This window comes from Oncorhynchus nerka, linkage group LG25, assembly GCF_034236695.1.
Source record: "Oncorhynchus nerka isolate Pitt River linkage group LG25, Oner_Uvic_2.0, whole genome shotgun sequence".
NCBI classification, from domain to species: Eukaryota; Metazoa; Chordata; class Actinopteri; order Salmoniformes; family Salmonidae; genus Oncorhynchus; species Oncorhynchus nerka.
The window spans coordinates 54,856,633-54,880,450 of record NC_088420.1 but is presented as its reverse complement, the minus strand read 5'-3'; the positions used below and the strand labels follow the sequence as shown (position 1 = coordinate 54,880,450).

Sequence of the window (23,818 nt, the reverse complement as noted above, 5' to 3'; positions counted from 1 at the left end):
TCAAGGGGATTTCATTGGGGCCTCTGGTGAATACATACAAGCTCAGATTTCTGACTTCCTGTTTTGATTTCAACTCAGGATTTTGCCTGCCAATATGAGTTCTGTTATACTCACATACATCATTCAAACAGTTTTAGAAACTTCAGAGTGTTTTCCATCCAATACTACTAATAATATGCAAATATTAGCAACTATGACTGAGGAGCAGGCCGTTTGATATGGGCACCTTTTCATCCAAACTACTCAATTACTGCCCCTGCAGCCATAAAAGTTAAATTCGATGATAAACTCGACTGGACTATTTTCAGCAAGTTGCATCCAATAATACAGAAAAAAAACACTTTTCAATAAACAAGGTTTAAAATCATGTTTGATAATTTTTTTGCAGAACTGTTTAAACTCGATGATAGGAACACTGTGGACAATTTTCAGCAAGTTGCAACCAAGAAATACAGAAATAAACACTTTTCCAAAAACAAGGTCTAAATCATGTTTGATGCACTCTGTAAGTGAATTTCTTTTTGCAGTACTGTTTATTCGAGATGATAGGAACACTGGACAATTTTCAGCAAGTTGCAACATTGAAATACAGATAGAAACACTTTTCCATAAACAAGGTCTAAATCATGTTCGATTTACCCCGGATGTAAAATTGTTTGCAGTACTGTGTGTTTGTTTGTGTGTCTACCCAACAAGGCTTTTCCTAGAAAGGAACAGCCAGCCATGACAGCGGTGTCCTTAAAATATCAAACCATGATGTTCCCAAGAAGAAGACACAGAAATTATTTTAAATCCTAAAGACTAACTCATAAATTCTGAACTATATTTCACTATGTGATCATTCTCTTCCTACCACACACACACACACACACACACACACAGCAATAGTTAGTGCTGTTCAACAAGATCCTTTTACCTTTCTGTCTTTGTTTTATTGGTGATATATTCCACTTTCAACATACAGAGTGAAATTTAAGTTCACAAGTCCTCATATTGAATGTTGAACTGTATACATACACATGGTAAATAGTCTATAATGATAACACAAATGTATTACCATACTCATGAATTAACCATGCCTTGGGGTTCAGGAGTTCTAGTTAACACTAATGTAGTTAGTGGTCACAGGTGCTAGAAGGTTAGAGGTCATGCTTCAATGTACACGTTTGTATCGATCGGTTTCAACTAGTTACCACAGCCACAAAGTCAAAATAGGCTATATCGTAAAACTTAATGAAAACAAAAATGGGTTTTTTGGTCTTAATTTAAGGTTAGGGTTGGGTATAAGGGTAGCAGTGTGGTTATGGTTTAAGGTTAGGTTTAAAATCAAATTGTAAGGAGATAAATTGTAGAAATGGCCAGAGTTTATGACTTTGTGGCTGTGGTAACTAGTGAAGATAGACACTATCAAATTGTTGACAACAGCAAGAGAGCCCAAGAATAAGCACTGTCATGCAATAATGGGTTGCCTATACAAGTCATCATTACCCATTTTATCTTAATATTTATCTTAATATTATCTTAATTTTAATCATCGGAGACAACATGAACATTATATGGATTGATGATTTAATTTGACATTTCAACAATAATAGGTTACAAAAAGAGCTTTCACATTGAAACAATAATTACACATTATGCTTAAAAATAAAAAATTCACAATAAACTACAGTATTCCATGGTATAAAAATAACAAATCTGCAAAAAATATTTACAAGATGAACAATGTCTACAAAAAATGCTGTATGTTACTTTCTACACAATTAAACTATTTCTTTACGCAGTTGTGTATAACAACCAAACCATAGTTTTAGTAGTACACTTAAAATCATTTATACATGTTTTTCTTTTCAAGTTTAGCACTTAATATAAAACATTCATTACCTTTTAAAGAACAGAACCATTTTAAATGGTTAACCCACTTTCACTGCAGACTGATGCAGTGGTGGGTTTAAAAATACAGAGGAAAGAAGAAACATTCTCTACTCTACCCAGAAAAAGGATGTAACATCTCTCCTCTGTCCACGGTCCCTTCCGCTAGTCTCCTCCTTTCAAGGAACGACAGACGTAGAGGCTCCCATATAGACCCACATCCTAAGAACAGGAGTTCTTCCCTTCTGTAGTCCTCTGTCCACAGAAGACTCCTTACAGACTGCAAATAAGGAAAAATATGTGAGATTGTAGATATGACCTCACCAGTAGTTCAGACTGTAGGGACAATGAAAGGATCAGCTCGACATGTAATGCTTACCTTCGCTTCAGCTGCTTCTGTGGTAACGCTCTGGGGAGACATAACAGAGCATATGTGAAGACATTTACATTTTAGTCATTTATCAGACATTAATATCCAGAGCGACTTACAGTAGAGTGCATACATTTTCATACTGGACCCCTGTGGGAATCGAACCAACAACGGCAGTTTTGCAAGTACCATGCTCTACCAAGTGAGCCATACAGGGGAGGGGGAGAGAGCGAGAGAGAGACACAGAGAGACAGAGAGAGAGAGAGAGAGACAGAGAGAGAGAGAGACAGAAGGGGAGAGAGAAAGAGAGAGAGAGAAGGGGAGAGAGAGAAGGGGAGAGAGAGAGAGAGAGAGAGGGAGTGTGTGTGTGTGTGTCAGATAGTATGAATGTGCCTGATAAAGACAGTCAGACGACGACGGGTGGGGTAAACTGGATTATAAAGTCCTTTACATCCATTGGCCGGAAGTCTTTTTTTTCTGTCGCGCTATCATGCAAAGTTAAAATCATCAGTACCTGCCCCCACTCTCCCTAAAATTGCTGGGACAGGACTGGAGCCGTGCCTCTGTTGTGTGCCACATATCTCCTAATTAATGGCCGTTTTGTTATTTTAGGCACATTGTTTCAGTAATAATTTTCAGTCTTTTATGGCAGGTCATAAACCTAACCTTATTTTCCATTACCTTGCCGTGGCTATGGAAGTACGCCGCAGTGAAGGATAGCCCTGCCCTGCACAGTGCTGCAGAAATCTTAATATAATGGATACTATGAGGGAGATTCAAGCTGCTAGCCTGGTCACTCTGAGGGGGCTATAGTGCCTTCAGGTCTTAGCCAAAGCCACTTGACCATGCATTATCATGGTGAACCTTGCCCTTAGTTCTAATGGCAGTGTGCTTATATACCTCACCTCATATTCCTCTCCAGCTTTCACTGCAGCCAATAGCATTGGAGAAGGCTGGGACAACAATTATGAGCATAGGACACCTGCCTCTTCACATACACAGAGAACACACATCTCACATGGGAAATGGCAGTTTCATAACCACTTCTTTTTTTGGGGGGCTTGACATCATTTTGTTCTTGGTGAGTGGTGTGAATGTGAAGAGGCTCAGTGTTTCTTCGTGGCCTGGTTTTCTAGAGAAGTCAAGGGTTGGCGCCACCTGGTGGGTAGCAGTAACGTGCAGAGAGATGGCACAGATGACGGACAGGGGCCTCTCTATGGCCACTCAGAACTTATGGTATTAAGGCACTACATGGCCAAAAGTAGTACGCTCGTTGAACATCTCATTCCAAAATCCTGTGCATTAATATGGAGTTGATCCCCCCCCCCCCTTGCTGCTATAACAGCCATTTTTCTGGTAAGGCTTTCCACTTGATGATGGAATATTGCTGCAGGGACTTGCTTCCATTCAGCCACACGAGTATTAGTGGGGTCAGGCACTGATGTTGGGCGATTAGGCCTGTCTGGCAGTCGGTGTTCCAATTCATCCCAAATGTGTTCTATGGGGTTGAGGTCAGGGCTCTGGGCAGGCCAGTCAAGTTCTTCCACAACGATCTAAAAAAAAAACATTTCTGTATAGACCTCGCTTTGTGCACGGGGGCATTGTCATGCTGAAACCAGTGGAGGCTGCTGAGCGGAGGACGGCTCATAATAATGACCTGAATGGAGTAAATGGAATGGTATCAAACAAATCAAAGACGTGGTTTCTATGTGGTTGATACCACTCCACACCAGCCATTATAAGCCACCCTCCCCTCAGCAGCCTCCACAGGCTCAAACAGGAAAAGGCCTTCCCCAGATAGTGAAGCGTAGTTCATGACTCCAGAGAATGCTTTTCCACTGCTCCAGAGTCCAATGGCGCTGAGATTTACACCACTCCAGCTGACGCTTGGCATTGCGCATGGTGATCTTAGGCTTGTGTACGGCTGCTCGGCTATGGAAACCAATTTCATGATGCTCCCGACGAACAGTTCTTGTGTTGACGTTGCTTCCAGAGGCAGTTTGGAACTCTGTAGTGCGTGTTGCAACGGAGGACAGACAATTTTTATGCGCTGTTCGCTTCAGCACTCGCGGCCCCATTCTGTGAGCTTGTGTGTCCTACCACTTTGCGGTTGAGCCGTTGTTGCTCTTAGATGTTTCCACTTCACAATAACAGCACTTACAGTTGACCGGAACAGCTCTAGCAGGGCAGAGATTTGACAAACTGACTTGTTGGAAAGTTGGCATCCGATGACAGTGCCCCGTTGAAAGTCACTGAGCTCTTACGTACGGGCCATTCTACTGCCAATGTTTGTCTATGGAGATTGAATGGCTGTGTGTTCGATTTTATACACCTGTCAGCAACGGGTGTGGCTGAAATAGCCGAATCCACTCAATTGGAGGGGAGTCCACATCCTTTTGGCCATGTAGTGTACTTTATTTTGGGGGCATCCAGATTTTATTGTGATCACAACTTATTGATCAACGCACACACGCACGCACACTGACCTGTAGATGTTGGGGTCTAGTAGCATAGCGGTGTCTTGTGGTAGCTGGGATAAGTGAACCACTTTTGTCTTCAGCTGACAACGCTCCGTCTCGTTCACCCACACATCAGGCAGGCTGCAGGACGACACACAAACACAGAGGGAGAGAGACACAGAACATGTGGTTAGAGCATGGGCTTTGTTAGAACATGTGGTTGGAGAAAAAGAGAGAGAGGGGAGAAGGGGTGATAGATGGTAAGCAGGTAAGAGGAGAATGAGAAAGATGGCGGAACAGAGGGGAAGGGAGAGTTGGCAAGAGACGATGGGGGATCTCCACTAACCGAAGATAAATGTATGGATTTTCTTTCTATAAATAATATCAAATTAACAGCTATACAGAAAGACTTGTGTGAAGGCCAAATTACAGAGGAGGAACTTCTTGATGCAATTAAAGCCTTTAAGTCTGGGAAAAGTCCAGGACTGGATGGCATACTAGTGGAGGTATACCAAACCTTATGATTCATTATTACTGAAACAGGATACAATTGGGAAATATAAAGATCCAGTCCTTTTAAAAAATTGGACGCCTCTTACATTTCAGTGTTGTGATTCAAAAATTCTTGCAAAATGCATAGCGCATAGAATTTAAAAGGTATTATCGGATATTACTCATCCTAATGATTTTTTACATGGACGATACATTGGAGATAATATAAGACAAGTACGGGAAACATTAGAACATTATGAAACATCTGGGAAATCACGCCTGGTATTCATAGCTGACTTTGAAAAGGCTTTTGAAAAAGTATGACTGGATATATTTATATATTTTCATGAATTGTTTTATTTTACCTCCATTTAACCAGGCAGGCCAGTTGAGAAAAAGTTCTCATTGACAACTGCGACCTGGCCAAGATAAAGCAAAGCAGTGTGACACAAACACAGAGTTACACATGGGATAAACAAACGTACAGTCAATAACACAATAGAAAAATCTATATACAGTGTGTGCAAATGTAGTAAGATTAGGGAGGTACGGCAATGAATAGGCCATAGTGGCGAAATAATTACAATTTAGCAATTAAACACTGGAGTGATAGATGTGCAGAAGTTTAATGTGTAAGTAGAGATACTGGGGTGCAAAGGATAAAAAATAAATAACAACATGTGGATGAGGTAGTTGGATGGGCTATTTACAGATAGCTGTCAGAGCCTGTACACAGCCCGATGCTTAAAGTTAGTGAGGGAGATATAAGACTCCAGCTTCAGTGATTTTTGCAATTCGTTCCAGTCATTGGCAGCAGAGAACTTGAAGGAAAGGTGGCCAAACGAGGAGTTGGCTTTGGGGATGGTAAGTGAAATATACCTGCTGGAGCGCATGCTACCGGTGGGTGCTGCTGTGGTGACCAGTGTTCTGAGATAAGGCAGGGCTTTACCTAGCGAAGACTTAGAGATGACCTGGAACCAGTGGGTTTGGCAACGAATATGAAGCGAGGGCCAGCCAGCGAGAGCATACAGGTCGCAGTGGTGGGTAGTATATGGGGCTTTGGTGACAAAACGGATGGCACTGTGATAGACTGCATCCAATTTATTGAGTAGGATATTGGAGTCTATTTTGTAAATGACATCGCCGAATTCAAGTATCGGTAGGATAGTCAGTTTTACAAGGGTGTGTTTGGCAGCATGAGTGAAGGACACTTTGTTGCGAAATAGGAAGCGGATTCTAGATTACATTTTGGATTGGAGATGCTTAATCTGAGTCTGGAAGGAGAGTTTACAGTCTAACCAGACACCTAGGTATTTGTAGTTGTCTACATATTCTAAGTCAGAACCGTCCAGAGTAGTGATGCTAGACAGGCGGGTGGGTGCGGGCAGCGATCGGTTGAAGAGCATGCATTTAGTTTTACTTGCATTTAAGAGCAGTTGGAGGCCACGGAAGGAGTGTTTTATGGCATTGAAGCTCGTCTGGAGGTTTGTTAACACCGTGTCCAAAGGAGGGCCAGAATTACACAGAACGGTGCCGTCTGCATAGAGGTGGATCAGAGAATCACCAGCAGCAAGAACGACATCATTGATGTATACAGAGAAAAGAGTCAGCCCGAGAATTGAACCCTATGGCACCCCCATAGAGACTGCCAGAGGTCCAGACAACAGGCCCTCCGATTTGACAAACTGAACTCTATCTGAGAAGTACTAGGTGAACCAGGCGAGGCAGTCATCTGAAAAACCAAGGCTGTTGAGTCTGCCGATAAGAATGTGGTGATTGACAGAGTCAAAAGCCTTGGCCACGTTGCTGAAGATGGCTGCAAAGTATTGTCTTTTAATGATGGCGGTTATGATATTGTTTAGTACTTTGAGCGTGGCATGACCACCTCGGAAACCAGAATGCATAGCGGAGAAGGTACGGTGGGATTCAAAATGGTCGGTGATCTATTTGTTAACTTGGCTTTCGGAAACTTTAGAAAGGCAGGGCAGGAAGGAAATAGATCTGTAACAGTTTGGGTCTAGAGTGTCTCCCCCTTTGAAGAGGGGGATGAACGCAGCAGCTTTCCAATCTTTAGGGATCTCAGACGATACGAAAGAGAGTTTGAACAGGCTAGTAAGAGAGGTTGCAACAATTGCAGTGGATAGTTTTAGAAAGAGGGTCCAGGTTGTCTAGCCGAACTGATTTGTAGGGGTCCTTATTTTGCAGCTCTTTTAGAATTTCTCAACATCAGCTATCTGGATTTGGTTGAAGGAGAAATGGGGGAGGCTTGGGCAAGTTGCTGTGGGGGGTACAGAGCTGGTGACCGGTGTAGGGGTAGCCAGGTGGAAGCACGGCCAGCCGTAGAAAAATGCTTATTGAAATTCTTGATTATTGTGGATTTATCGGTGGTGACAGTGTTTCCTAGCCTCAGTGCAGTGGGAAGCTGGGAGGAGGTGCTGTTATTCTCCATGGATTTTACAGTGTCGCAGAACTTTTTGGAGTTTGTGCTACAAGATGCACATTTCTGTTTGAAAAAGCTAGTTTATTCTTTCCTAACTGTCTGTGTATATTGGTTCCTAACTTCCCTGAAAAGTTGCATATCGCGGGGGCTATTCAATGCTAATGCAGTATGCCACAGGATGTTTTTGTGCTGGTCAAGGGCAGTCACGTCTGGAGTGAACCTTGGGCTATATCTGTTCTTAGTTCTGAATTGTTTTAACGGGGCATGCTTATTTAAGATGGTGAGGAAAGCACTTTTAACCTGTCTAGGACTGGGAGTGAAAGTCAGTGAAAGTGCAGGGCGCCAAATTCAAAACAACAAAAATCTCATAATTAAAATTCCTCAAGCATACAACTATTTTACAGATAAAATTCTCATTAATCCAGCCACAGTGTCTGGTTTCAAAAAGGATTTACAGCGAACGCACCAAAAATGATTGTTAGGTCACCACCAAGCCACAGAAAAACAGCCATTTTTTCCAGCCAAAGAGAGGAGTCACAAAAAGCAGAAATATAGATAAAATTAATCACTAACCTTTGATGATCTTCATCAGATGACACCATGTTTTGTTTGATAAAGTTCATATTTATATCAACAAATCTGAGTTTACATTGGCGTGTTACGTTCAGTAGTTCTAAAACATGCGGTGATATTGCAGAGAGCCACATCAATTTACAGAAATTCTCATAATAAACATTGATAAAGATACGACTATTATACATGGAACTTGAGATAAACTTCTCCTTAATGCAACCGTTATGTCAGATATTCATAAAAACCTCACGGAGAAAGGAAACATGCAATAATCTGAGTACAGCCTTTAGACAACAAAGCAGCCAAAAAGATATTGGGTAGTCAACATAACTCAGAAATAGCATTTTAAATATTCACTTACCTTTGATGATCTTCATCAGAATGCACTCCCAGGAATCCCAGTTCCACCATAAATGTTTGATTTGTTCGATAATGTCCATCAGTTATGTCCAAATATATTATTTTGTTAGGGCGTTTGGTAAACAAATCCAAAAACGGTTACCGGCACTGACTCAATGTGCGGGGGTACAGGTTAGTTGAGGTAATTTGTACATGTAGGTAGGGGTAAAGTGACTATACATAGATAATAAACAGAGAGTAGCAGCAGTGTAAAAACAAAGGTAGGGAATGTCCACCAGAGCTGTTGCCAGTTGGACAGTTCCCGAAGACAAATAATACACAACTAGCTTTATACTAAGTGAATCGTACATAGCCTGACATGAGATCTTGGAGACAGAGGACCCATTTCTGTGACATGCTAGCATCGCTGACATGCTGACCCCAGCTCTGCTGGGTGATATCCTTTAAAATCCTGAATGGGCAAGTAATTTTTTTTACAACCAAATCTCTATTTTTGATGTGAATGGAATGTCATAGAAAGGTCCACACACCTTTTTTGTTATTTCACTTGTTTTCAAGAAACATACCCAAATCAATTATTCATCCTTATTCTGTGTGAAAAAACATGAACAAAGGCTTCAAAAACACCCAAATACGTCCTTTTAATAACGGCAAAGGTCTTTAGATGTTGTACACATAAAATTGTATCATTGCTACATCATATTTCATTTTGTTGCGACCTAAGCGATACCTCTCCATCCATTTTACAGGTAACTCCTAAAATAAAGGAAACACTTCAGTAAATGAGGGATAAATGAGGCTAAATGAGGGTATTCAGACCATTGCTACCTATGCTACATCATATTTCATTTTGTTGCGACCTAAGCGATACCTCTCCATCCATTTTACAGGTTAACTCCTAAAATAAAGGAAACACTTCAGTAAATGAGGGATAAATGAGGCTAAATGAGGGTATTCAGACCATTGCTACCTATGCTACATCATATTTCATTTTGTTGCGACCTAAGCGATACCTCTCCATCCATTTTACAGGTAACTCCTAAAATAAAGGAAACACTTCAGTAAATGAGGGATAAATGAGGCTAAATGAGGGTATTCAGACCATTGCTACCTATGCTACATCATATTTCATTTTGTTGCGACCTAAGCGATAACTCTCCATCCATTTTACAGGTAACTCCTAAAATAAAGGAAACACTTCAGTAAATGAGGGATAAATTAGGCTAAATGAGGGTATTCAGACCCCTTGACTTTTTCAACATTTTGTTGCTTATTCTAAAATTGATTCAATAGATTTCCTCATCAATCTACACACAATACCCCATAATAATGAAGCGAAACAGGTTTTTAGACATTTTTACAAATGTATTAGAAATAAAAAACACCAATACCAAAATTAAGTTTCCATCCTTGAGATGTTTCTACAACTTGATTGGAGTCCACCTGTGGTAAAATGTAAGATGACGCCGGAAGAAATGGCAGCATTTTTACGGGCGCCCAACCTGTCACGCCCTGGCCTTAGTATTCTGTGTTTTCTTTATTATTTCGGTTAGGCCAGGGTGTGACATGGGTGATTTATTTGTGTTGTCTTTGTCTGGGGGTTTATTAGATTTATGGGGTCGTGTTCAGTGTAGTTGTCTAGGTGAGTCTATGGTTGCCTAGAGTGGTTCTCAATCAGAGACAGGTGTTTATCGTTGTCTCTGATTGGGAACCATATTTAGGCAGCCATATTCTTTGGGTATTTTGTGGGTGGTTGTTTCCTGTCTCTGTGTTTTGCACCAGTTAGGGCTGTTTCGGTTTTTCCACGTTTCCTTATTTTGTATATGTATATTGTTCACGTTATCATCTTTATTAAAGATGTTCAACCATAACAAGGCTGCATTTTGGTCCTCCTCTCCTTCCCAGGAAGAAAACCGTTACAGAACCACCCACCACAACAGGACCAAGCGGCGTGGTAACGGGCAGCAGCAACAGCGGCGTGGTAACGGGCAGCAGCAACAGCGGCCAAAGACACAGGACTCTTGGACATGGGAGGAAATCCTCGACGGGAGAGGACCCTGGGCTAAACCAGGGGAGTGTAGCCGCCCCAAGGTGCAGCAGGAGAAGCGGCAATAGGAGCAGCTCAAAGAGGAATGGACATGGGAGGACGAATTGGACGGTAAAGGACCCTGGGCACAGCCAGGAGAATATCGCCGCCCCAAAGAGGAGCTGGAGGCAGCGAAGGCGGAGAGGCGCTGGTATGAGGAGGCAGCACGGTGGCGAGGATGGAAGCCCGAGAGTCAGCCCCCAAAATGTCTTGGGCGGAGGCACAGAGGGAGTATGGCGAAGCCAGGTAGGAGACCTGCGCCAACTTCCTGTGCTTACCGGGGGGAGAGAGAGACCGGGCAGGCACCGTGTTATGCTGTGGAGAGCACGGTGTCCCCACCCAGTGCGGGTGCATAGCCCGGTGCGGTACATACCAGCTCCTCGTATCGGCCGGGCTAGAGTGGGCAGGCTCGGTGCTCAAGAGCTCCAGTGCGCCTGCACGGTCCGGTCTATCCAGTACCACCTCCACGCATCAGCCCTCCGGTGGCAGCTCCCCGCACTCGCCCTGAGGTGCGTTTCATCGGCCCATACCACCAGTGCCAGCACTACGCACCAGGCCTACAGTGCGCTTCGCCTGTCCAACGCTGCCAGAGCCTTCCTCCCCTCCAGCGCTAGTAGTCTCCCACCTGTCCAGAGCCGCCAGAGTCTCCCGCCTGTCCAGAGCCGCCAGAGTCTCCCGCCTGTCCAGAGCCGCCAGAGTCTCCCGCCTGTGCAGAGCCGCCAGAGTCTCCCGCCTGTCCAGAGCCGCCAGAGTCTCCCGCCTGTCCAGAGCCGCCAGAGTCTCCCGCCCGTCCAGAGCTGCCAGAGTCTCCCGCCCGTCCAGAGCCGCCAGTCTCCCGCCCGTCCAGAGCCGCCAGAGTCTCCCGCCCGTCCAGAGCCGCCAGAGTCTCCCGCCTGTCCAGAGCCGCCAGAGTCTCCCGCCTGTCCAGAGCCGCCAGTCTCCCGCCTGTCATGAGACACCAGAGTCTCCCGTCTGTCATGAGCCCGCCAGGATATTCCAGAGCCACCAGTCAGCCAGGGTCTTCCAGAGCCGCCAGTCAGCCAGGATCCTCCAGAGCCGCCAGTCAGCCAGGATCCTCCAGAGCGGCCAGTCAGCCAGGATCCTCCAGAGCGGCCAGTCAGCCAGGATCCTCCAGAGCCGCCAGTCAGCCAGGATCCTCCAGAGCCGCCAGTCAGCCAGGATCCTCCAGAGCCGCCAGTCAGCCAGGATCCTCCAGAGCCGCCAGTCAGCCAGGATCCGCCAGTCAGCCAGGATCCGCCAGTCAGCCAGGATCCGCCAGTCAGCCAGGATCCGCCAGTCAGCCAGGATCCGCCAGTCAGCCAGGATCCGCCAGAGCCGCCAGTCAGCCAGGATCCTCCAGAGCCGCCTATCAGCCAGGATCCGCCAGAGCCGCCAGGATCCGCAAGAGCAGCCAGGATCCTCCAGAGCCGCCAGTCAGCCAGGATCCTCCAGAGCCGCCAGTCAGCCAGGATCCGCCAGAGCCGCCAGTCAGCCAGGATCCGCCAGAGCCGCCAGTCAGCCAGGATCCGCCAGTCAGCCAGGATCCGCCAGAGCCGCCAGTATCCTCCAGAGCCGCCAGTCAGCCAGGATCCTCCAGAGCCGTCAACCTGCCTGAGCTACCTCTCAGGCCTGAGCTACCTCAGTAATGAGGCACCCCTCAGTCCAGGTGGGCCCTTTGCTGGGGTTACTAGGCCAAGGTTGGCAGCGAGGGTCGCCACTCAAGGGACGCGGAGAAAGCGGACTAAGACTATGTTGGAGTGGGGTCCACGTCAGACGCCCACCCAGACCCTCCCCTATGGGTTTAGTTGTATGGCCAGGAGTCCGCACCTTTGGGGGGGGGGGGGTACTGTCACGCCCTGGCCTTAGTATTCTGTGTTTTCTTTATTATTTTGGTTAGGCCAGGGTGTGACATGGGTGATTTATTTGTGTTTCGTCTTGTCTAGGGGTTTATTCGATTTATGGGGTTGTGTTCAGTGTAGTTGTCTAGGTGAGTCTATGGTTGCCTAGAGTGGTTCTCAATATGGGAACCATATTTAGGCAACCATATTATTTGGGTATTTTGTGGGTGGTTGTTTCCTGTCTCTGTGTTTTGCACCAGTTAGGACTGTTTCGGTTTTTCCACGTTTTCTTATTTTGTATATGTATATTGTTCACGTTATCATCTTTATTAAAGATGTTCAACCATAACAATGCTGCATTTTGGTCCTCCTCTCCTTCCCAGGAAGAAAACCATTACACAACCAATTGTGCTATTGTGTTTTTTTCTCATTATTTGTAACTTATTTTGTACATAATGTTTCTGAAAATTGAAAATAAGAATTTGTTCTTAACTGCACTTATTGCACTTTTACACTTTGTTTTTGCATTATTTAAACCAAATTGAACATGTTTCATTATTTATTTGAGGCTAAATTGATTTTATTAATGTATTATATTAAGTTAAAATAAGTGTTGATTCAGTATTGTTGTAATTGTCATTATTACAAATACATTTTAAAAATCGTCCGATTAATCGGTATCGGCTTTTTTTGTCCTCCAATAATCAGTATCGGCGTTGAAAAACCATAATCTGTTGACCTCGAGTACATACCCCAACCAGAAGCCATGGATTACAGGCAATATTCGCACTGAGCTAAAGGGTAGCGCTACTGCTTTCAAGGTGCGGGACTCTAACCCGGAAGCTTAAAAGAAATCCTGCAATGCCCTTCGACGAACCATCAAACAGGCAAAGCGTCAATACAGGGCTAAGATTGAATCGTACGACACCGGCTCCGACGCTCGTCTTATGTGGCATGGCTTGCAAACTATTACAGACTACAAAGGGAAGCACAGCCGCGAGCTGCCCAGTGACACAAGCCTACCAGACGATCTAAATCACTTCTATGCTCGCTTCGAGGCAAGCAACACTGAGGCATGCATGAGAGCATCAGCTGTTCCGGATGACTGTGTGATCACGCTCTCCATAGCCGACGTGCTCCGGGCATGTGCTGACCAACTGGCAAGTGTCTTCACTGACATTTTCAACATGCCCCTGATTGAGTCGATAATACCAACATGTTTCAAGCAGACCACCATAGTCCCTGTGCCCATGAACACGAAGGCAACCTGCCTAAATGACTACAGACGTCCGTAGCCATGAAGTGCTTTGAAAGGCTTGTAATGGCTCACATCAACACCATTATCCCAGAAACCCACTCCAATTTGCATACCGCCCAAACAGATCCACAGATGATACAATCTCAATTGCACTCCACACTGCCCTTTCCCATCTGGACAAAATGAACACCTATGTGAGAATACTATTCATTGACTAGAGCTCAGCATTCTACACCATAGTACACTCAAAGCTCATCATTAAGCTAAGGATCCTGGGACTAAACACCTCCATCTGCAACTGGATCCTGGACTTCCTGACGGGCCACCCCCAGGTGGTGAGGGTAGGTAGCAACACATATGTTCACCCATGACTGCATGGCCAGGCACGACTCCAACACCATCATTAAGTTTGCAGACGACACAACAGTGGTAGGCCTGATCACCGACAACGACGAGACAGTCTTCAGGGAGGAGGTCAGAGACCTGGCCGGGTGGTGCCAGAACAAAAAACTATTCCCTCAACGTAACCAAGACTAAGGAGATGATTGTGGACTACAGGAAAAGGAGGACTGAGCACGCCCCCATTCTCATTGACGGGGCTGTAATGGAGCAGGTTGAGAGCTTCCAGTTCCTTTGTGTCCACATCACCAACAAACTAGAATGGTCCAACCACACCAAGACAGTCGTGAAAAGGGCACAACAAAACCTATTCCCCCTCAGGAGACTGAAAAGATTTGTCATGGGTCCTCAGATACTCAAAAGGTTCTACAGCTGCACCATCGAGAGTTGCATCACTGCCTGGTATTGCAACTGCTCAGCCTTCAAACCGCAAGTCACTACAGAGGGTAGTGCGAACGGTCCAGTACATCACTGGGGCCAAGCTTCCTGCCATCCAGGACCTCTATACCAGGCGGTGTCAGAAGAAGGCCCTAAAAATGGTCAAATACTCGAGCCACCCTAGTCACTGTTCTCTCTGCTGTTCTGTTCTCTCCGGTACCAGAGCACCAAGTCTAGGTTCAAGAGGCTGATCAAATGGCTACCCAGACTATTTGCTTTGCTTCAGAGTCAATTAGGGTGTCCAAGATAGTCCATACTACTTACATGTCCTCTGGAGTCCAGTGGAGCAGCACCTTTACCTTCCCAGAGCCCTCTTTCCTCCTGGCTATCACCTGGTGAATGGAGAAGATGAGTCAGGAATGCTGTAATATTCATTAGATGATTAAAGTAATACCAAAACACAACACTGGTGGAGCAAAATGTTGACTGAGATAAATGACATTCAGCAGAGCTGGGGCACAGTGGAGAAAATGAGCAAAGACAGACGGAAGTCGAAAGTCTTTAATAGTTTGATAGGGATGAATGAGTGAAGTGAAGACATAACAGTTATATTTTGGAATGGAATCTCTCCTACATTCCCCTTTCTGTGATGTACAGTACAGTAAGAAGAACATGGTATTTCACAATCCAGACAGACAGAAGCCAGAGATCTTGGAATATCTCAGGTTCCATTCCAGGGCTGATGCTAAAGGAATTCTTATCACATAGTTCCCATTCCACGGTGCTAGAAACAGACGCAGGAATCTAGAGAGACAGTGAGCAGTTAGCCTCATAAAAACTCTGATGTTTGTGGAGAATCTCAGTCCTGTAGAGTAGATACTTCAAATGGGTTTGTGGGTTCAAATCCCACACAGATCGCACACACATACTGTCCTGGGGTTGGGACATTTGAATTTGGAAAATATAAATTGACTCATTCATCATGTTTCAGCCTAATGAAGCCAGAAATCTATAGCTTGGAACGAGGTCTCTTTGAATTGTCTTGCCATCTCTGTCTGGTTTGGCATGACAATGACCCAAAAAAGTTGACAAGATGCCAAAAACAGATCTAAGACCAGGCTAAGAAATCCACCGTCCCACCAAAAATACAGTCAATCATACGATTTGTTGGAACATTTGGCACACTTTTTTTTGTAAAAACACTAGATCAAAAGGACTCAAGTTTCCAGTAACAGTTCTGAAATCTGGAATTCACTCACCCAAACATTGTCAGTGGGGAGTAGGCCGGAGAGGGAGAGTAGAAGAACTAGAATGCTCAAAAATAGTTGCAGATATAAACTCTTGCGTCAAAGTGCTTTATTTTTTTATTCGGTTAAGTCTTTTTATAGTGTTGCTCATACAGTATGTGAAGAACTTGTCCTAGTCACGAGAATATTTTAAATGATTCTCCCCACTCCAGGAAATGGCTGAGGCATTCATGCAAACTGGTTGAAGGACAGGAGGAGGGAGAGAGATAGAGAAAAAGAGAGGGGGAGTAGAGGGAGAGAGAAAAGAGAGAGTGAGGGGGAAGAGTGAAGAGCGAAGGAAAGGGACCTAGAATCTCTCTCTCCACACTCCTGTCTTCACATCTCTGCCCACCACAGAGTACCTTATCTTAGTTTCTCAATGTTTCCTTTTAACAACCATGTCCACCTCTTCCTACTTTTTTATCTTCCTGCAACTCTCCCTCTCTCCGCCTCCCCACCTGGCTCTAACTTTCCCTCTCTTTCACAACGTCCTGTACACTTGTCTCCATCCCCCTCTCTAGCCTTGAGTGCCCAGACCAGACTCAGCAGCTCTCTCTCTCTGTGTAATTCTGCATAAACTGAAGCCATCTGTTTCATGGGATAGAGGCACACTGAGAGAGACACTAGACACCACAGCCTGGCAGAGCACCATGCCAGGAAGTTCTGGAATTGGTTTGGGACGGTAATGAATGAGGATCACCCTGTTGCCTGGAAGATTGCTGGGAGACTGCTGCAGTGGGAACAGGGTGGCAGGAACCAAAGTGGCACACTGACACCAAATTGGGTTGTGCAGTATCCAGATTTTCATAACATCATACCATCCTTCTCTCATCCCGGGATTTACGGTATTACCATTTTAGTACACAAGGCACAAAAAAGCCTATTGGGCGTCTATTACCAGAATGCTAAGAAAATTAGTGTAACAGTATAACTTTAGACCGTCCCCTCGCCAATACCCGGGCGCGAACCAGGGACCCTCTGCACACATCAACAACAGTCACCCACGAAGCATCGTTACCCATCGCTCCACAAAAGCCGCGGCCCATGCAGAGCAAGGGGAACCACTACTTCAAGGTCTCAGAGCAAGTGACGTCACCGATTGAAACACTATTTAGCGCGCACCACCGCTAACTAAGCTAACGTTTCACATCCGTTACATTAGCACAAGTAATAACAATTTCCATGGAGGCTGCTAGCTAAATATGCTAACGACTGCAAAAATAATAATTGCAAAAACATCCAGTCCAGCTCATAAAGATATATGGTTTTCATTGCAAGTTAAAGCATACTGTTAGCTAGCTAGTGAACGTTAGCTTGCTGGCTCGCTAGCTAATGTTACATGTATAATATGTGTACCGTAATTTCCGGACTATAAGCCGCTACTTTATTCCCACGCTTTGAACCTCGCGGTTTATACAATGACGCGGCAAATTTATGGATTTTTCCCGCTTTCACAAGATTCATGCCGCCAAAAAACTGAGCACCGTCACATAATGTGACGTAAATCGAGTGCGCTCAAACTTTCTGATTACATTCTGATTACGGTAGTAATTTTGTCACCCTCATCATGGCAAAGACATGGAGAAATGCATATGATGCAGCTTTCAAGTTGAAGGCGATCGATCTGGGTGTTGGAAAAGGAAATAGAGCTGCTGCACGGGAGCTTGGCCTTAATGAGTCGATGATAAGATGTTGGAAACAGCAGCGTGAGGAACTGACTCAGTGCAAAAAGACAACAAAAGCTTTCAGAGGGAAGAAAAGCAGATGGCCCAAAGTATTTGCAGCCACTCGACATCAGTGTAAATCGTGCATTTAAGGTGGCACTCCTTGTTCAGTGGGAGGCTTGGATGACAAGTGGGGAGAAATCCTTCACTAAAACGGGCCGCATGCGAAGAGCAACTTATGGTCAAGTCTGCCAGTGGGTCCTGACAGCGTGGAGCATTGTCAAAAAATCCGCTATCATCAACAGGTTTCGAAAGGCTGGACTGCTGCGTGTTGAAGGGGCAGCATGAGCTCAGCGGGGTATTTGCCTCCGGATGAAAGTGACGAGAGCGACAATGAAAACGATCCAACATCGGATGAAGCAATTCTGAGGCTATTCAACTCCGACACCGAAGGAGATGACTTCAGTGGTTTCAGTGCACAGGAGGAGGAAGATAGTGACCAATGACTTTCTTGGTTGGCTACTGTTTAATTTTTGTTACAAGCTGTGTTTCGTTAAAGCCTATTTATTTTTGTTAAAAGCCATGTTTCGTTTAAAGGCTGTGTAAAGTTAATTTGTTTCAATGTACCGGTAGGCACCTGCGGCTTATAGACATGTGCGGCTTATGTACAAAATACATATTTTTTTAATAATTCAGTGGGTGCGTTTTATATTCAGGTGCACTTAATAGTCCAGCAATTACGGTAGTAATATTATTTGAATCAGAAATCCATTTGCATTGCTAGTTATAGCCTAATGTTATCTATATAGCTAACATTGAACCTAGTTGGTTAGCTTTAGCTACCTGCAGATTCATACTACAGCTATGACAATCAGTTTGGGTTGGTGGTAGTAGAATGAGTTGGGACTATGCCAGTTTATTGTTTAGCTAGCTAGCTACATGTCTAAACAAAAGACTCCACTTCTTCCGATGATTACATGACCCATCAAGTTAGCCAGGTTTGGCTGGGGGTGAGTACGGCCATCTATTGTATTTTACACGTGTAAATGTCTAGACAATAGTGACCCATTCACTTAGCTAGATGTGGCATGGGGTGGTTACAGCATTTCTTTCACATGACCAAACAATTTAGACAAGTGTGTCTGGGAAAGCGTCATAAATTAATTATAACATATTTTTATCTGGACACTTTCTGTTTTTGATATTGCTACTATGCAAGTAACCATTTTAAAGTACCGTTCACACCTTCCGTACCCTGTGCATGTGACAAATAAACCTAGATTTGATTGATATAGTGTGTGTTAACCAGAGACTAATGTGAAGAACAACATGACCTTCACCAAAGTCAGATTAGGATATATGCCAAGGACTTGATAAATTATAAGTTTTCCCTTATTGTAAGCTACTACTTTCACCACTTTTAGTCTTGAAATCTTTGGTTATTTACTACACTACTCACTCTGTTTAGCACAGGGCCTCACAAATGAATCCTTAAAGAGGTGGGTGGGGCTAAGTATTAAGAGGGCGTGAACAAAGGCCAGTGATCTAAACATTTGAAATTCATGCTGTAACACTACAACATTTTGAAAAAGTCAAGGGGTGTGAATACTTTCTGAAGACACTTTAGATGGGACAAGATGGTGCCGATAGACATGGTCGCCGGTTTCCTGGCTCCTAACCAACTTTGCAGTATTTTTTATTTTGCTACATAGGACCCGAATCCAGGTGGTGGGTCACATATTGCACAGCTGAATGCAGATATTTACTTAAAAAGTAGCAACAGATATTATAATGTATATAAAAACTTCAAATAAATAGTTTTAATGGTATACAAAACACATCCTGTGGCTATTTCCAAATACCCTGGTATACGGTATACTACCCAAGCATAATACCAACCAGAAACCACAACTTGGCACAGGCCCATGCCATGGAAGACAGGTGTTGTGACGAGGGCCCACGAGGAGGACATTTAAAATGTCACATTCAAACAGGATCCAGGGTCACCCTTCCTACCATTGGGTTACAAGAGCTGGAATGTGCTTCATTGTATGAAGGGGCCATAAAGGCCACCAAAGACCATCGCTCATCTGTCCCCCCCCCCCTGCCTTCATGACCTTGCTCCCTGGAAAGGGCACAAGAAAAAGGATCTCTTGTGAACAAAGAGAGAAAAGGGACCATTAGTGGCAGAAAATATTAAACACGTTTCTTATCAATGTATTAAACTGAAAAACTCACATGTTTTGGAATGAACCCAATATGCATTTTGATCAGTGGCGGTCGGTGCCATTAAAGATGAGGGAGGATGATCATTTTTTTATGAACATGGCCTTATTTCTATTACAGCATATTCTATGACCATCAATCATGTTCCATTCACCCCGTTTAATGTAACTTTGATAGGTTTAGGCTACTACAGTTGAGGTCAGAAGTTTACATACACTTAGGTTGAAGTTATTAAAACTCGTTTTTCAACCACTCCACAAATTTCTTGTTAACAAACTATAGTTTTGGCAAGTCGGTTAGAACATCTACTTTGCTCATGACAAGTAATTTTTCCAACAATTGTTTACAAACAAAATATTTCACTTATAATTCACTGTATCACAATTCCAGTGGGTCAGAAGTTCACATACACTAAGTTGACTGTTCCTTTAAATAGATTTTAAAATTCCAGAAAATTATGTCATGGCTTTAGAAGCTTCTGATAGGCTAATTGACATGATTAGAGTCAATTGGAGGTGTACCTGTGGATGTATTTCAAGGCCTACCTTCAAACTCTGTGCCTCTTTGCTTGACATCATGGGGAAATCAAAAGAAATCAGAAAAAATGTAGACCTCCACAAGTCTGGTTCATCCTTGGGAGCAATTTCCAAAACGCCTGAATGTACCACGTTCATATGTACAAACAATAGTGCGCAAGTATAAACACCATGGGACTACGCAGCCGTCATGCTGCTCAGGAAGGAGACGTGTTCTGTCTCCTAGAGATGAACGTACTTTCAATTCCAGAACAACAGCAAAGGACCTTGTGAAGATGCTGGAGGAAACAGGTACAAAAGTATCTATATCCACAGTAAAATGAGTCCTAAATCGATCGATATAACCCAAAAGGCCCTCAGCAAGGAAGAAGCCACTGCTCCAAATCCACCATTAAAAAGCAAGACTACGGTTTGCAACTGCACATGGGGACAAAGATCATACTTTTTGGAGAAACATCCTCTGGTCTGATGAAACAAAAATAGAACTGTTTGGCCATAATGACCATCGTTATATTTTTAGGAAAAAGGGGGAGGCTTGCAAGTCGAAGAACACCATCCCAACCGTGAAGCACGGGGGTGGCAGCATCATGTTGTGGGGGTGCTTTGCTGCAGGAGGGATTGGTGCACTTCACAAAATAGATGGCATCATGAGGCAGGAAAATTATGTGGATATATTGAAGCAACATCTCAAGACATATGTCAGGAAGTTGAAGCTTGGTCGCAAATGGGTCTTCCAAATGGACAATGACCCCAAGCATACTTCCAAAGTTGTGGCAAAATGGCTAAAGGACAACAAAGTCAAGGTATTGGAGTGGCTATGACAAAGCCCTGACCAAAATCCTATAGAACATTTGTGGGCAGAACTGAAAAAGCGTGTGGGAGCAAGGAGGTCTACAAACCTGACACAGTTACACCAGCTGTCAGGAGGAATGGAATGGGATAAAATTCACCCAACTTATTGTGGGAAGGTTGTGGAAGGCTACCCGAAATGTTTGACCAAGACCCACACCATGACTGACCCACCGCCAAACCGGTCATGCTGGAGGATGTTGCAGGCAGCAGAACGTTCTCCACGGCGTCTCCAGACTCTGTCACGTCTGTCACGTGCGCAGTGTGAACCTGCTTTCATCTGTGAAGAGCACAGGGCACCAGTGGCGAATTTGCCAATCTTGGTGTTCTCTGGCAAATGCCAAACGTCCTGCACGGTGTTGGGCTGTAAGCACAACCCCCACCTGTGGATGTCGGGCTCTCATACCACCCTCACGGAGTCTGTTTCTGACCGTTTGAGCAGACACATGCACATTTGTGGCCTGCTGGAGGTCATTTTGCAGGGCTCTGGCAGTGCTCCTCCTGTTCCTCCTTGCACAAAGGCGGAGGTAGTGGTCCTGCTGCTGGGTTGTTGTCCTCCTACGGCCTCCTCCACGTCTCCTGATGTACTGGCCTGTCTCCTGGTAGCGCCTCCATGCTCTGGACACTACGCTGACAGACACAGCAAACCTTCTTGCCACAGCTCGCATTGATGTGCCATCCTGGATGAGCTGCACTTACCTGAGCCACTTGTGTGGGTTGTAGACTCAGTCTCATGCTACCACTAGAGTGAAAACACCACCGGCATTCAAAAGTGACCAAAACATCAGCCAGGAAGCTTAGGAACTGAGAAGTGGTCTGTGGTCACCCCCTGCAGAACCACTCCTTTATTGGGGGTGTCTTGCTAATTGCCTATAATTTCCACCTGTTGTCTATTCCTTTTGCACAACAGCATGTGAAATTTATTGTCAATCAGTGTTGCTTCCTAAGTGGACAGTTTGATTTCACAGAAGTGTGATTGACTTGGAGTTACATTGTGTTGATAAAGTGTACCCTTAATTTTTTTGAGCAGTGTACATTAATTATCTGATCCTTTGCTTGGGTGGACAACATGTCAGTTCATGCTGCAAGAGCTCTGATAGGTTGGAGGACGTCCTCCGGAAGTTGTCATAATTACTGTGTAGGTCTATGGAAGGGAGAACCATGTATTGAAGTCAATGTACCCAGAGGACGGAAGCTTGCTGTCCTCTGTCTACACCATGTTGCTACCCTACAGAGTGCTGTTGAGGCTACTCAGGTACAGGTAGCAGGACAGGACGTCCTCCGGAAGTTGTCATTATTACTGTGTAAGTCTATGGAAGGGGGTGAGAACCTTGAGCCTCCTAGGTTTTGTATGAAGTCAATGTACCCAGAGGCGGACAGATGCTAGCCTACACCATGATGCTACCCTACAGAGTGCTGTTGAAGCTACTGTAGACCTTCATTGCAAAACAGTGTGTTATAATCAATTATTTGATGACGTGAATATACAGTAGTTCCTCATTTAAAAGTTGCGAGCTTACACCGCGGACTTAGAGGTACCCAGCGTCACAGCTTCATTGCTCCAGACCACCACAAGGGGGAGTTATAGCAGTCATTATGCAATTGGATCACAAGGTTTTTATATGACCAATCAGATCGAATGGTTCCAATGACAAATTTAACGCGGGCCACCCGTCCCTGGTGACTTCAGCAAAGATGGCTGACAAAACATTACGGGGAAGCAAATGTATGTAGTTATAACGTCATAACGAGTCAAGCAAAAAATGTACAATTGAGAGGAATATGTTGGTTAATGTAGAGACAAACGATTGTGCATATTTTTGTCATGAAGTTAATTTAAGAAAATATCTATTTAGCAAGTTTTTTTCAGCCATATTCAAAATCAAATCAAATGTATTTGTCACATACACATGGTTAGCAGATGTTGTTGTCCGGCACCGACAGATGTTGTACCCACAGCAACTATTAAAACCTTCTCCAACCAGAAACCGTGGATTGATGGCAGTATTCGTGCAAAGCTGAAAGCACGAACCACTGCTTTTAAAATCAGGGCAAGACGACCGGAAACATGACCGAATACAAACAGTGTAGCTATTCCCTCTGAAAGGCAATCAAACAAGCTATGCGTCAGTATAGAGACAAAGTAGAGTCACAATTCAACGGCTCAGACACACGAGGTATGTGGCAGGGTCTATAGTCAATCATAGACTACAAAAAAATAAATAATGGACTCACTTTCAGGACAATGCAGTGCCAACGACATGGTCCGCTAACAAAACCTGCAGACTCTTCTTCACTGCAGCCAACGTGAGTAAAGCATTTAAATGTGTTAACCCTCGCAAGGCTGCCAGGCCAGACGGCATCCCCAGCCGCGCCCTCAGAGCATGCGCAGACCAGCTGGCTGGTGTGTTTATGTACATATTCAATCAATCCTTATCCCAGTCTGCTGTTCCCACATGCTTCAAGAGGGACACCATTGTTCCAGTTCCCAAGAAAGCTAAGGTAACTGAGCTAAATGACTATCGCCCCATAGCACTCTCCTCCGTCATCATGAAGTGCTTTGAGAGACTAGTCAAGGATCATATCACCTCCACCCTACCTGACACCCTAGACCTATTCCAATTTGCTTAGGTCCAGAGACGACGCAATCGCAATCACACTGCTCTAACCCATCTGGACAAGAAGAATACCTATGTAAGAATGCTGTTCGCCAACTACAGCTCAGCATTTAA

The 23,818-nt window shown here is 44.4% G+C and overlaps 1 protein-coding gene across 5 annotated transcripts in view; it reads right to left on the bottom strand.

Moving 5' to 3' along the window:
* Positions 1–514: 514 nt before the first annotated feature.
* The window catches only part of LOC115109746 (zinc finger protein aebp2-like), a 56,310-nt gene continuing 33,006 nt past the window's right edge, over positions 515–23,818 (bottom strand). For 3 of the 5 annotated variants that reach the window (XM_029635041.2, XM_029635044.2, XM_029635042.2), the window contains exons 6-9: positions 14,850–14,917; positions 4,729–4,842; positions 2,252–2,281; positions 515–2,152 (exon numbers count right to left, since the gene is read on the bottom strand). In XM_029635041.2, coding sequence (XP_029490901.2) covers positions 2,146–2,152; positions 2,252–2,281; positions 4,729–4,842; positions 14,850–14,917 — 219 coding nt within the window. In that variant the 3' untranslated portion in view covers positions 515–2,145. Of the gene's footprint in view, positions 2,153–2,251; positions 2,282–4,728; positions 4,843–5,558; positions 5,613–14,849; positions 14,918–23,818 lie in introns of all 5 variants that reach the window. The other 2 variants (XM_065009877.1, XM_065009878.1) reach the window with 1 other exon arrangement.